Raw genomic sequence first — 15652 nt, forward strand, 5'->3', positions numbered from 1 at the left:
AATAGCACAGTGGAAAAAAATGCAAATTTTTAAATGTGTCATATTTAAGATCATCCCTATCTTAAATATTTGACAAACTTAACCAAGTTGATTTCCCTATGATTTGTTTTTTTAATCATAATCTAGCAATAATAACATAAATTGCAAGGGTTTTTATGAAGATTAAATTATCTAATCCACAAGAAGTGATTATCACAGAGTCTACATAGTCTAGGATGTGAGAAGGACTAAACAAACAATAGCTATTAGAGAAGGAAGTATAACATTTTCTAACAGGATAATTTTTCTCAACTGAATACATTGATCACATATGGTTAAATCTCTTAAAACTTGGATTTACTTTAAATGTACAATTACCTGATTCACTATGCCTATTTGCCATAAATTAAAAATAAGTTATGAAATTTTCCATACCTACCATCTTTGCTAAGCTAGTGTCTATTGTATCCATTCATTTTATTCAGGTAATGGAAATAACATACTTACAGAATTTAATATATCTTGAAGGTATTTTCTTACCCTTTAAATACCCAGCTATTCATTAGCTACAAACAAATTTATTAGGCATATTTCATATTTTAAGTAGCTTAAAAGTCTATCTACAGTACCTTTAACAATTTTAAATAAAATTACAACTAGAAAAGAAATATCAAATTAAGATTAAGGAACTATAAATACTGTGTTTATTAATTCTCCCCCTCTGCCATGAGATCTTTTTTCTTCCAAAACTGAGACAACCACATTTATTTTAACTTTCTCCTTTTCCCATTTTTCAAAATCCATCTTGTCAAATAAGCTAATTCTTACAGTATACATCAGTTCCAATTCATATGCCTAGACAAGGGAAAACTCCAGATTTTACAATAGTGGTTCTCAAATATGGTTTCATTTTGTGAATACTACAGGGCAGTTTTAAAAGTGCTTTTACCTGTCTCCCTGCCCCATAGATTGTAAAAGCTGCCCAGGTAATTTTAATGTGCAGTCAAGTTTGAAAACCACTGTGTCAGACCACTCTGCATGCTTTCCCAAGGCCTGTTAAGTGATTGGATCACAGCTCTATGGATGAAGCTGCCAAACTGGCAAATGCAACTGTCATTTCTTTGTTTAGGTAAAGAAAATCAACCCAAAAGATCACCTTCACTCAACCTTCTTCTAAACTCCAATAAAAATCCAGATGAAGGTACTTATAAAGGAAGGTTTTCCTGTGGAAGTTCTCATTCTTCTTGAATTTCAAGCTCTCTCTCATCTTGAATTTTCAACTGGTGGCTGTATAAACTGACTATCTGACAGAAGTAAAATTAAACAACAGTTTGGTTGTTTCAAAGAAGAATCTCCAACCAAGGTATGTATTAGAAATACAGATGTAAGGATTTTTACTTTTGCTCATATTCTTAAGTTTATCATTCTCACATGTGATAAAATATAATGGAATATTATTCAGCCTTTAAAAAGAAAAAAACTAGTTCATTTGCAGCTACATGGGTGAATCTGAAGAGTATTTTGCTAAGCCAGACAGAAAAAGGAAAATGCTACATGATATTACTTATATGCAGAATCTAAAACAAAAAAGTCAAACTCAGAAACAGAAGGTAGAAAAGTGATTTCCAGGGGCTGTGGTTAATGACATAGGAAGAGGTTGGTAGAAGAGTCCAAATTTCCCCTGTTACATCATGAATGAAGTCTGATGTTTAAAGTATAATGCAGTGACTGTCGTTGACAGCACTGTATTGTATAACTGAAATTTGCTAAGAGAGTAGAACTTAAATATTCTCACCTAAAGATAAAGAAAAAAGGGTAAATGTGCAAAGTGATGTATGTATTAATTAACTCAATGAGGGGAATCTTTTCACAGTATATACATATATCAACTCATCACATTTGTCCTGTTAAATAATCTCACAATTTTATTGGTCAATCATAACTGAATAAAGCTGAAGAAACAATAGAAATAGTCATACTACCTAAAAACTTTAGGTGTATTTTAAGAAAATATATTGTCAGTGGTAAAGCTCACCAGATCTTTAACATTTCTGAAGGAGTGTGTCAGAAATGTTAAACATCCAGCTTCACAATTTATTGATTCTTTTCTGCTGATGTATTGTAATGGTCTCTAAAGTCAATCATGAGTGGAAGAGTTTTAAAGACACATTAAAAATAGATCTGCATTTCTGTTGTTTTGTTTGAGTTGGGTATTTTATTGATGTTTTTAAACTACCTACAAAGAGAGCATAGTAAAGAAAGCACTTTTCAGTAAGTGGCCACAAGAGCACGGCACTGTGGAATCTGTGGACCTCTCCTCCTGGGTCATTTTTAAAGATGGCACAGATGATAGACACCAACACTGACCCCAAGCAATCTGTCAGCATGAGGGTACTCGAACTTTGCCTTCCCAGAGCACAGGTTGCCATATACTTGTGAAATACTGCTGAAAACTGTAACCAAATTAAGGACAAAACCTTCTTCCTCATTTAGTCACTGATGGACAATAATTTGCTTTTGGGAATCACTTGCAGAAAAAACTCAGAAGGTTGATGTTAAAGAAAAGATGCACATTGCACAATTATTTCCCCTTCAGGTAAACGTAACACAGGGACTATTTTTTTTATTTTTAAAAATAATTACATCAAGATACTGAGTTTTACAATAATCCAGTCACATCAACACTATATAGATCATGAATCTACAGGAATGTGTAAGTTTTGGCTAATTTTAACAATTATTATCAAAAGTACAACCAAATAAGTTATAGCTCTCCAATCTAGCCACCACTGGAGACCACAAGAATTTTTCAAAAAAGCTTTGACTTTCAAAAAGCATTTAAAAATTATCTGGAATTGCCTTTCATAAAATACAAGTCCCATGATTTTGTTATAAAATATCAGAAACATAGCAATGTTACTATCAAGGTATGCCCTTCCTTTCTTCTAAATTTCAAGCATATCTATAAAATCCTGTTGTGCTTTTTTTGTCACATTACATAGCATGTACTAGGATTGTTTCTAAATTTTTATTTTAAACTAAGAAATGTAATGTTTTCAGTTTGACTAACCACTGGTAATCTTTTTCTGCTTTCAGGGGCAATATCAAAAAATGAAAAAATTAACTTTCAACTTCAGCCTATTGGCTCTTATTGCATGTTTCTTGGTAAGTCCCCCAATCCTAGAAATTCTTGATATACTTGTATTAATTATAACTTCAAAAAAAGTTTTGGTACTAATTATGTCTCCTTTATATAACAATATAGTGTCAAGATGTCTATCATCATAGACTTGTCCCTATTTTTTTTCCTTTCTTTCACACATAATTTTCTGTCCAGTAGTTTTGGGCATGAAGGGATTGAGGCTAGGTAGAATCTGGGAAAGCCAGATTCTTTTTCCAGGAACAGCTCTTTCTTTTATTTCTCTTTTTCAAAAGCATGACAAATCAAACTTGTAAGAAAAATATTATTGAAGCTTCCTTAATGTTTTAAGGTTACAAGAAATGGGAAAATAGAAAGTTCAAGATAAATATTCTAGAAAGACATGCTGCATCAATGCACATATCACTGATTGTATAATCATTTTAATAAAAATATTTGTAAAGATGAAAATTAGAAAGCATTTGTGATCTATACAAACACATTGGTTACAATTAACATGCTTCTGTTCATTGAGGAGTAAAGTCCTTCTTTACTGTTTACTCTACTCTTTCCTTTTTTACTTAAGGAAAAATAAAAAAAGAGGAGGGAAAAGGTCATTCACTCTAGAAACACTTTCATTCAAACATTTATAAGGCATTTGATAGGCTCCAAAACATATAATACAAAAAAGAAAGTTATAAGTCCCATAGCCAAAAACATCAGTGGAATAATGTGAACCTCAGAGAAAGAACAATTACCATAGACTATGTTGGTTGGTATTAGGGTGAGAGTTAGGAGAGAGTGCTCAGAATATGTTTCGCTTTTAATAATGACTGACAATCTGCTGTAGACTGAGCCCAGTGCTGGATAACACAAAAAGTACCAAGGCTGAATTCAAAACTGGGAGCTCATGTTTAGGTCTTCATTTTACAGTGCTTTCCTGAGAGAAAGTCTTTAGAAATCCATCTACGTTGCACAACGAACAAATGTCAACATTTGCCATCAAGCACATGTAATAATATAAGCAGATAAAGTAGAATTATTATTCTGGTACATTTAATGACATCTATATAAATATTTTTAGACAACTGGTTCATTTCACTGAGCCCATTTCTCATCTATAATATAATGTTGAAATAGAAGAATATTTCATTTCATGGGATATCTGTATCAGAAACTTGTGATCTAATCATCTCAGAACTTTAAAAAGTCCATATCCCAAAACTTAAAAAAAGAAGAAAAAATCTGGCTGTGGGGCCTGAGAACCTGAATTCTACAAGATTGTTTTCCATGCTGAAATTTGAGGTCACTCAAATACGTTTTTTGAGATTAACTTCTTACACTATTGTGTTATAATTACATGAGTTATATAAAAAGATTTTAAGGTCAATTCAACTGAAATTAATACATCAAATGAAAAGCCTGAGGTCAATGATTATAATTAATTATCAAATTTACCATGCTACAATAAATCACTGTTTTGGAATCATTCTTCAACACATTGTGACAAAGATGACTTCACTGGCCACATTTATAAACTTTGCTTCAGACTTTCCAAAAACATTAATAGATTAGAAGATAAATAAAATTCTGTGGAGAAGCAAACTTAGGAAAGGTAGATAAAATTATATCTAACTTTGTTGACTAGAGCAATTTTCAGAGATAATAGAGAGAGTGGTATCTTGGTTTTCTTTCCTGCAACCCTGTATTTCATACTGACAGTAGGCAACTTCCCAGGAGCCATGTACAGGGCCTCCATCCTGAAGATTCTTACAAATTAACAGCACATTTCTATTCCAGAAGCCTGAAATACAAGACTAATGCAACTTAAGACAAATTATTTTCTAGTTTATAAAACTCTAGAATCCCACCTATATATGAAGCAGAGGCTTCTATGCCCTAAAAAATATAAATTTAGTGTATGAATTTTCTCAGATTAGAGTTAAACTTTGCAAAAATCCTAGAAGACCAGATGGGTACTTGGGATGCACCAACACCTACACAGAGCAGCAAATGATGTAAGCCTCAATAGTGAAATGAATGAGTGATTTAGCTTCTGTATGGTCGACTGCATGACTAACAAATAAGTTTCTTACACTTACCACTAACTCATACATTTTACAGAATATCTGAAGTATCATGTGGGGGTGGACAATCAGCTAAGTCTAAGCTCTAAGACAAAGGGTCCATCTATTTTTTAAATCTTCACCCAAGGATATATTTATTGATTTTAGAGAGAAAGGGATGGAGGGAGAGAGACAGAGAAAGAGAGAGAGAGAGAGGGGAACTTTGATGGAAGAGAGAAAAAATGATTGGTTGCTTCCCATATGCACCCCAACTGGGGATTGAACCCACAACCTAGGGATGTGCCCTGGCCAGGGATTGAACCTGAAACTTTTTGGTGCGTGCGAAGATGGACCAAACCAACTAAACCACCCAGCAAGAGCCAAGGGGTCCATATTTGACAAGAGATACTTGCCAAGAACACAAGAAAACTAAGGGTGTCACATTCTGTCCACCAAGCTGCTTGAAACAGAGCAGTTGGTCTAGCAATTTCTAATCTTTAAGAATGAAAAATCTAAAAGAGTATAAGAAAAAAAAGTGATAAATAAACAAGCATAAATGAATCACACCCTTAGTCAGAATAGAACAATCTAAAAGCAGTTATCAAATAACATAGGCCAGCTGGTATTTCTAAAATTCCACACACTGTAAAGGCACACAAATCACTGGAGGGTTTTTTTACAACCTCTCAGGTGATATTGGATGTTGATGCTCTTGGTCAGTGACTAACATTTTAAATAGCAATGTCATAGCCAGCAAAAGTCATAAAAACAAAATGAGAAAAAAATGAGGACCTCTAAGTATCTGTTCCCCTCAAATGTCTTCAAGGAAAGAGAGTGATGCTCTTTGCCTTGTGCAAGGAAGAAATTAGCAGACAATTCAAGTTAGGGTTATTTCTGCTTATCACTAGCTCATGCAATTCATTCACCTCAAAATATTTATTGAACACCAGCTGTCCACCAGGAACTATTCTAGATGTTCAGTGAATGCAGTGAGCAAAACAGACAAAACCTTACTAACATCATGGAGCTTGTATGTAACACAGTAAAGACAAGAGGCAATGTTGAATTTTAGAAGGGGTGAGGGGAGAATAGAACAAGTTTACATTTTTGAGTAGGATATTATACAGGATAGCCGGACAGAAAATGATATTTGACTAAAGACTGAAAGGAGGTAAAAAAGCAAATCATGCAAGCAGAGAAAGTAGAAAATATCAACATCTGAAGGAGAGACATGCCTGCCTGGCATGAGGAACAAGGTTAGTAGGCCTGGTACAGAGTGAGAGGGAAGGCAGGATCAGGAGGGAGATCAGAAGGATAGAAGAGGGTTAGATAGCATACAGTCTCATGAGCCTTTGACTGCTTGGGTTTTTACTCTGAGTGATAAGCAAAAACAGTGCATGAAGTCAGGGCACAGTCTTAGAAAAATATAGCCCCCTCCCACACACCCTCACCTCTCATATTCAGTGACATTTGTCAAAAAATGAAATTTCTACATTATCCAAACAGCATCCATAAATATGTATTTAATACTGCCCATTGATAGTGGTATAATAATGGTATAAAAATTAATTTCTGACTCCAAGGGGCTTAAATCTGGGAATATGACATAGATTTATAATAGTAACCAAGGATGAACAAATTTTTTCCAAGTAGTGCCAGGTAATAAATATTTTAGACTTTGTGGGCCATATGATCTCTTCATCAACTGTTCAACTCAGCCAATGGAGAACAAAAGCAGCCCCAATAAATAAAAGAGTATGACTGTGTTCCAATAAAATTTTATTTACCAAATCAGGCAAGCTTCATTCAGCCCAGGGCTTTGTTTTTCAACTCCTGAGCTGCATTACAAAGGCCTAATGAAGCTTTTTAAAATAATCGTAAGGTTAACTCAACATTATTAAGAAGTTTACAAAAAGTAACATTTAATTTCATTGACAATCAAAATAGGCCAAATTCTATGCTAAATTCTTTATGTCATTTTTGAGTCATAGCTGACCTTTATAAAAGACATTAGGGTGTGTGTCAGGGATGGAATCCAGGATAAAAAGCGAATAGGATATTAGGAAGCAGAAACAGAAAATCTAGTCTAGCCTTCCCCAGTATCTGGCTAGGAATGGAAAATGATAACCTAGTGATGATAGAGCAGGAGCACATTAGGTGGTCAGTGGGCTTCTTTAGTAGATGAGATGTAAGTTGCTACTATATAGTCCGAGATCACAGAGCCAGGGATTTAAAAAAAGGCTGAAGGGAAATGTAATAATTAAGAGAGGAACAGCCCTGGGGAGGGAGAGGAGACCCATACAGAACACAGATGAAGATGTTAGTTGTAAACAGGAAGAAGGAACAACTGGATATAGGTGAGATTTACAGGTGTGTGGGCAGAAGTGCAAAGTCCTTCATGTGATAGCCTCAATTTTGTAAAATAGAAGGGAAGATCATATCTCTAGGAGAATAAGAGGAAGAGGAGCATGGATGCTGAGAAAATAGTCTTTTGTGGTAGAACACAGGGAAGAATGAATTAGCAATGCTGAGGTTCCAGATGAGGATAGATACTGTATGTCTCTAGTGTTTCTAATATTTGGGGATTTGTATCATTCTCCAGCAATGTTCACCAGCCTGGAAGTAGGAACAGAGAAGGTAATTTGTATAGGGTTGATCTAAAAGTTTGATGTTTTTGAAGTCAATAGGGTAAAAAGACAAACAGACAAGAAGTTGAAGGTTACAAGAGAGTGACTAGAGTCTTGTACCTTCCTGAAACTTCTGTTAAAATAAACTGGTGTTCTGTTTCTTAAAAAGGATTAGTATTTTTCTGACATTGTTCATGGCTTACATTCATTTAATTTGATTTCCCCTTCCCCATTTCTAGTCTATTCTTTAAGCCCCATTTCAAATGCTATCTTTCCTACTAGGCAATCCTTAATCCTCTCTCTTTTGTCAAAAATAAACTTTCCCTCCAAACTGCCATTGCATCTAGAACCTTTTTGTACTTGCATCAATTATTATTTGATTTTTTTTAGACATACAAAGCTGGTAACTGCCATCCAGGCAATCACAGAGTGTGAAATAGCTCAAATTTATAAAAGGTTTACTTTATTTACTATGTCTAAGCACTTTACATAGTACATATGTAATCTTATCAGCCACTATATAAGGTAAAAATTAGATCTAGAGCTATTTTATAAATGAAGAGGCATAGGCTTAGAGAGTGTAAGCACCTCAGCTAACTTGCTGCAGTAGAAGAATTGGCTCTTACAATCAGATTCCATTGTCTTTATCTGAACACACTATACTGCTTCCCATAGACTTTTTGTTGTATTTCCTTGGATTGTAGCTTGTGGGAGGGGAAGCTATGGTTTCTACTAGATTTCAGACTTATGCAAGACATTCATATCTTCAGTGTGTTTCCTTTAGCCCCTAAAAGATGCGTTGCATATAACAGTTTCTCAATAACCAGTTACAAAATTAATTAATGGTTCAGAGCCTCAGATCTCACTAATTTCTTGGAATGGGGAATGAGAAAGGTGTTCTCGGGTAATTCCACTGCCTTGCAGGATATTTGGGCCCATACAAAACATCCATAAGGCCATTTGGTTCATGCCAAAAGATTTTTGAAATTTAATCCTATCCAAATCAGCCAAGATTAGGAAATGCCCTGGGTCCAAACATACCATAATCTTTATTTATACTTTTAGTTTACAGAATTAGTAGGTTTTTCAAAAAGACTATTAATGTTTTATTGGTTCAATAATTGTGTTGTGGCTGCCAATCACAACTCTTCTCACCTCAGGAGCCTAGCTGGTCATGGTACACAGGATGTGGTAGATGGGTCAGCATGGATGAAGTGTCTCTGTGGACACTTTGGACAGGACCAAATATATGCTAGGCATTCCACTAGAGCACTTACTTCCATTTGAAGCAACTTCCAAAGGTCACTTTTTTCATTAAGCAGTCTAGGTAATTTGGCTCTCTCCAAAATCTTTAGGTCAGAGAGTAAAGTTGTCTTGTGTTTTGTTTTGTTTTTTGCTTTACTGACTACTAGAGTTCCAGACAAATATTCTATTTTTTTCTTCTAACTTATTTTTTTGGTGGAATATATGACTATGACTTTTAAAAGTACACATATTAATGTTTCAACTTTAAGTGATCAAATTTAAAACTATTTTTTGTTTCTATTCAATTTTTATCACCACAGTCCAGTGATGGCCACAGAGATCCCAGGGGACCCCATGAACCTATCCAGCAGCTACCACCCCGTCTACCCCAACAGCCAAGAGGGGTTCCAGCACAGCTTATTGCTCTCCATGGCCCAAGAGTTTTTCTGCCACCGCCTGTTCCTATTTTTCATCTACCAAAGCATAATCCTCTTCGTCTTCCTCCCTCTGGACAACGGCCCATGCCATCTCTACTCCATCCACTGAACCCTATTAGACTGCCTCCACCCTTTCCAGGCTTTCCAAATTCACCATTCCAACAAATATTTAACCGTCCCCCTTTTCGCCCCATTCCACCTCAACACATAATTACAAAAACTCCTGTAGCTACAGAACCTATCCCTGCAGAAGCCACCACTACTCCACCAACTGTCACCACTCTCACAGAACCCACCACCAAAACAGCAATCACTACTGATTCAGTAGAACCAACCACCACCACCACTCCTACAGAATCCACCACTGCCACAACAACCACATCAATAGCACCCACTACAACAGCAACCACCATCACTTCCACAGAACCCACCACCACAACGGCAACCATTACCACTACAGTAGAATCTACCACCACATTAGCAACCACCACTGCTTCCACAGAAGAGACTACAACTGCAACCAACATCAGTCCCACAGAAGCCACCTCCCCAACAACCATTATCACTTCTACAGAACCAACTACAACAACCACCACCACAACAGAAGCCACCACCTCCTCAACAGAACCTACCACTCTGTCAACAGACCTCACTACCACAACACCAGCAGCAACCACCACAGCATCTACCACAGCTACTAGTCAAATTCACACAACCCCTCCCTCTACCACATTGCACGTGACAACTCCCAGTCGAGATGTATTAAATGCTCTCCGGCGCCTTTGGGAACAATTCCTTTCATCCTTAAATAGAAAAAATAAGGAATGATATTTCCAAAATCTCTGAGCTCATAGAAAAAATGAACTCCAATTATTTCATTGGAATCAACCCTGATCTAACTAGCACACCAAAGAAATCAAATAAAGTACTATTTGAGCAACAATTGGTGTCATGATGACTACCACTCTATCTATATTTTAATACCTATGAACAACTGATCAGTCAGTTTCCCAGAAGAAAACAAAGAACCTTTATTTTTAACAAAGGATCTACTTAATAAAGGATCTACTTAAAGAAAAAGGGCAAGTTTAAGTGTATAAACAAGGGATATTGAGGCACTTAGGGTCTAGCCACAGTGGAACTTATAGTCTGCCTAGGTTTGATGGGGCAAAAGGATCAAATGCCAATACCAGACCCTCAACGAGAGTTTGGACAGTGGACAAAAAGCCACCTAGTGGGATCTGTTACTGTTAAGGGATGTAACTACTGCAGGATAATGCATAACAGCATAGAGAGTCCAGGACAGTACCCCTACCTCTCTCCTTCTCCTATTGCTTTCATCACTGGGCTCCAGCCAAACTCTAACAGGCAAAGAAACCCACATAGTAAAGTTTGTATGGTCATCTTACCCAGGTAAATAGCTAAGTGGAGAAGGCTGAATTGCTAGTGGGGAACTAACAGCACATAGTGGCATGACTCAGAATCTTAAAGCCAAATGAATACGCAACAAAACATATAAGAGCTCTTGGCTTCCTGCACAGAAAGGGAAGAGATGGCAGCAAGGTAAATTATAAAATTATATCAATCTTTACTGCCTTTTCCTAGAAATGCACATATCTCTGGGGATTCTAGGTAATAAAAATATAACTAAATAATATAATTTCTAAGACAAAATACAAAATTGAAATAAAAATGATATATAAATATATCAATATAAAACAAAATAAACATATATTAAAGTGAAATAAGCCAGGAAGTGACAGACAAATACCATATGATCTCACCTGTTAGTGGAACCTAATTAACACAACAAACAAATGAGCAAAATAGAACTAGAGACTTGGAAATAAAGAACAAACTGACAGTGACCAGAAGGGCAGGGAGAGGAAAATAAGGAGAGAAAGTAGGAAAAAGAGCAAGCCAGAGAACATGAATAGAGGACTCGTGGGCAGGAACAATGGGGGCAGGAGATTGACTGTGGGAGTGGGGAAGATGGGGCAGGGGAGAGCAATGGGGAAAAAGGTGGGACAACTGTAACTAAACAACAATAAAATAAATATAATAAAACTTCAGAGGTATTTTCTTAAATATAGCAGAACAAGCTATGAACATAAAACATAAAATAATATCTTAATGAACTGATCATTTTATGACCCAGGAAAATAGCTCTCAAATTATATAATTACTTTCTATAATGATAGCATCATTGATTCATTCATGATGCTAAAAGTCCATTCTATCAATTCTAGTAAATTTAAATGTCTAAATGAGATATGAGGCATTATTTTATTTAATCAAAGTAGAAGTAAAATGAATTTTGGTTATAGCAAAAAAAAGTGCTTTTCAGAATGTAGCCAGTAAATATGGTTATAGACTTACTTGCACTCAATCAACCTAATAATATTGGTCAGGTATGTTGCTGTCACTTCTAAATTGTATTTGTCTCTGACTCTCGTTTTTTGATTCTTTCACACAAAAAGATCGCATCAACTTTTTGTGAAAAGTATAAAAGTCCGAGTTATATGTATTTGTATCCATATGTATTTGGCCTGTTAGAACAGCTTGGAACTCCTGTTCCAGGGCACTACATGCCAGATTTAACCAACCTCCTTGTGAAGTATCACTAACATAACCTGGTTTCTAAACCTAAGTACTGTTTAAGTATTTCAAAGAAACCCACATCCCACTAATCTTCCAGCATGGGGCCATCAGAATCTCAGCACTGTCAGCTCTCTCTGCCTCTGCTGCTGCTGCCAGCAACAACTGGACAGATTCATGCCACCTCCAGTTTAATCCTTAATGTGACCTCCACTTAGGCACTTTTCTATGAACCATGTGCAAAGGTAGTTAAAAGCATATTTCCTGTCATCAAGAGCTCTTTATCCTTTTGACTTTTAGTAGCCATCATTTTATCACCCTAGAGACTTTAACACAGGCAATTCTTGCCATTTCTGGCATAGACCCTATTTCAGTCACCAGGGTAGGTTGGCCACCTGGAGGGACCATTTTGATAAGGAAAGATTCCTCTTCATTCCTCTCCATTCTCCCATGATCCTTTGTAAAGTGAATTAGCTGAGTCACACCACACTGACACTGCAGCAGAACATGGGCTTATCAGTTTTGCAAGTCAGCCATCAACTTCATTTCACATTCAGCACACCCCTTCCCTAGTGCTAACTTTTCTCCAATCGTCTGTTTCCCTTATTCCTGGTAGGAACAACTTTCAATGGAGACTCAGAGCCCTCCCCACAACCTCTTTCCCCTCACTTTTGCTTCCTGAGCTTATTCTGTGCATCTTATACTTGCAGCTCTGTCAAATGAAATAGCTGTGGCTGTATTGAGTGTTCTGCAATGACCAGTAGCACTGGGTTTACTATACACAACTCAGCAGTCACAGGGTTATGAGTGAAAAGTGAAAAATTCTTCATTAAGATGGTTCATGGAATTCAGTGTAATTCACTTTAGTAAATGTCTACATGTGTAGGCACTGTACATGGTGCTTGAGTTTCAGCAATGTACATAGGGTTGACATTTGGCTGGAGAACACATTCAACAAATTATTGTAAGTGTTTTATAAAGAGGAACTACAGGGATCTGTGTGATCAAACAGGAAGGAAACAGTCTATTCTAAGTGAAATTCCTTAAGCTGCTGTTGGCCCAGAATAGGGAATAATTTACTTAAATAATTTTTAATATCAAGTTCCAAACAATAAAACATGATACATCACCCAGAAAATTCTGCTCAAAGATCCAAATTGGGTCTCACTGGGCTAAAACCAAGGTGTCTGGAGGGCTGTGTTCCTCCTGGAGGCTCGAGGCAAACCTCAGTTTTTTTGTCTTTTCAAGCTTCTAGAGGCTGCCTGAATTCTGTAGCTTATGACCTCTTCCTCCGTCTTCAAGTGCATCACTCCAACCTGACTTTCCATTATCACATCTCCTCTGACTCTTCCTCCCTCTTCCACATTTAAGAACTCCTGTGATTACATTGGGCCCTGGGTGATTCAGGATAATCTCCTTATATTAAGGTCAGCTGATAGCAACCTTTATTTCATCTGCCATCTTACTTCGCACTGACCATGTAACAAATATTCACAGGTTTCAGGGATTAGTGCATGGACATGCTGTGGGGTGGGGAGGAAGTATTATTCTGCCTACTCAAGTGGGTAAAGGGCAGGGAGGCTGCTATACATCCTACAGTGTCCAGAACAGGCTCCTCAAGTGTCAGTAGTACTGAGGTTGAGGAAGCCTGATCTAAGGTGATGGATGGGTTATGCTGCTGTGAAGGTTTTCTAATTGAGCCAAAAGGGGTCCCAGGGGAGCCAGAGATTTTTCCTGTCTTCATCTGGGCTCTGGGCACACAGGTATAAACATATATAACATATGTAAACATTCAAAATGTGACATGTGAATATTAAGATGAGCATACTTTACTGGAAGTATGTTTGCCCCCTTAAAAAGACCACCACTTTTAACATAGCTGTTAAGATAATGGTTTTAAAATATGGAGGCAAATAGAAGAAACAGCTAAAAAAGTTAGAAACAGTTTCCTCTGGAGAGCAGGTTAAGATGTGAAGGAGTAGCATTTGTTCTATAAAGTATATTACCATGATAAAAATTAATAATTAAAAAGTGACAAAATGGATGGAAAAAAAATTCTCCGTCTGCATTTAGCCTCAGAAACCTGACAGCCTCACCTAATAGGGACAACTTGGTGCCACTGAACTGGGATGTTGACAGAAGGGACAGAGAAAATCTACATGAACCATCACTGACACAATTTTTTAATTTAATACTTGTATGGTACTGCCAATCACTAAGAGCTTTCCAAATATTAACTCATTTAATCCACCAAACTATTATTATCCCTTATTAAATAGCCTAAAAGTGTCAGAGCCAAGATTTAAACCAAGAGCATCACACATTTTATCTAAATATTTGATAGGCCATGAACCTATAGATATTAAAACTATGAAATGCCCACTTCTTATATTATTAATCAATTTTGACTAGGCCTCCATAAAAATTAAATCTGTTTACAAATTTACATATTTGATGACTGAAGAATTTTGCATTGACTCACTTATGGCTCTGTACCTTTCAAGCTGTATTTCTCTTCCTCTGTCCACATTTCTTTTGGTGCTAGGTACCTAAAGTTCTTACTCTGATATGACCTTCAGCCCTGCACATTGATGTCAAAATGTGCACAGTACTGCTTTAATACAACTGGGTCAAAACAAGCAAGGTTCTCAAATACAAAGATAATGACAAATGCACAGAAAAGACTGAAACAACCCAAGCAGCCACTGGGTGAACAGAAAACCGACATAAATGGGATTGGGCATCATCAGTGTGCCCAAACAATTCTTGGTAAAAAAAAAAAAAAAAAACCCTCCAGTAGGCCCAATGTATCAGCAAACCCCAAATCCTAAGAAATCAGGAATGCATAAGAAATCTATGGCTAACAAATCTCATTCAATCAAAACTGACAAAAAGTTACCATGGAAATCTAAAACAACTTTTAGAACCATTTCCCAACAAAATAGCAAATGACCCCAACCACACTCAGCTTCAACTGGTGAAAGAAATGGACCAACTCACATCAAGCCATCAGCATTCAGACCACAGAAAACTTCTGGCCAAATGAAACTTCATGAAAAAAATATCATAAAGCAAAACATAGTCAAGCAAAAATTGTCAAAAGCAAACTAGTAAAAGAAACTATCGGGTCAATTTGACTAAGTACAAACCACTAAGATGCTCAAAACTTAAGCCAAAAGCATCTGTTCAACAGAAAAGCAAACCAGCAAAACATCATCTGAGATCTCTCCAACTATGCCCCCAGCATCCCTTTTTGGGGCAATCAAAACCTCAACCAAAGGTGCCTTTATTTTGTCATCCTATTGGGCAGAAACATTGTGTCCCACTGTATATCTATCCATATAAACCTATTCAAGTACCTGGCACCCAAAAATATCATCCAAGTTGATGCAGTAAAAAACCCAACCCTTACCTAAACAAATACCCCCTAAGGCCCTCAGTTAAACCTAAACCACACTCACATCACCATCTTCCAACAATATCCTGTCTGCTTCAACCTGGTAGAAAGTTACCACCAAATCTAACAACCTATAAACCTATATTCTTCACCACTGCCAAATC

General features: G+C 36.6%; 1 protein-coding gene across 1 annotated transcript; it reads left to right on the forward strand.

Annotated features, from left to right (window-relative positions):
• Positions 1–1225: 1225 nt before the first annotated feature.
• Positions 1226–10332, forward strand: LOC123831332 (cell wall protein DAN4-like). Its single transcript, XM_045858192.1, has 3 exons — positions 1226–1342; positions 3076–3144; positions 9377–10332. Exons 2-3 carry the CDS (start codon positions 3091–3093, stop codon positions 10319–10321), a joined length of 999 nt encoding a protein of 332 aa, XP_045714148.1. The 5' UTR covers positions 1226–1342; positions 3076–3090; the 3' UTR covers positions 10322–10332.
• The last annotated feature ends 5320 nt before the right edge of the window (positions 10333–15652 follow it).

This window comes from Phyllostomus hastatus, unplaced genomic scaffold (assembly GCF_019186645.2).
Source record: "Phyllostomus hastatus isolate PE091 unplaced genomic scaffold, TTU_PhHast_1.1 phas_scaffold_1674, whole genome shotgun sequence".
NCBI lineage: Eukaryota > Metazoa > Chordata > Mammalia > Chiroptera > Phyllostomidae > Phyllostomus > Phyllostomus hastatus.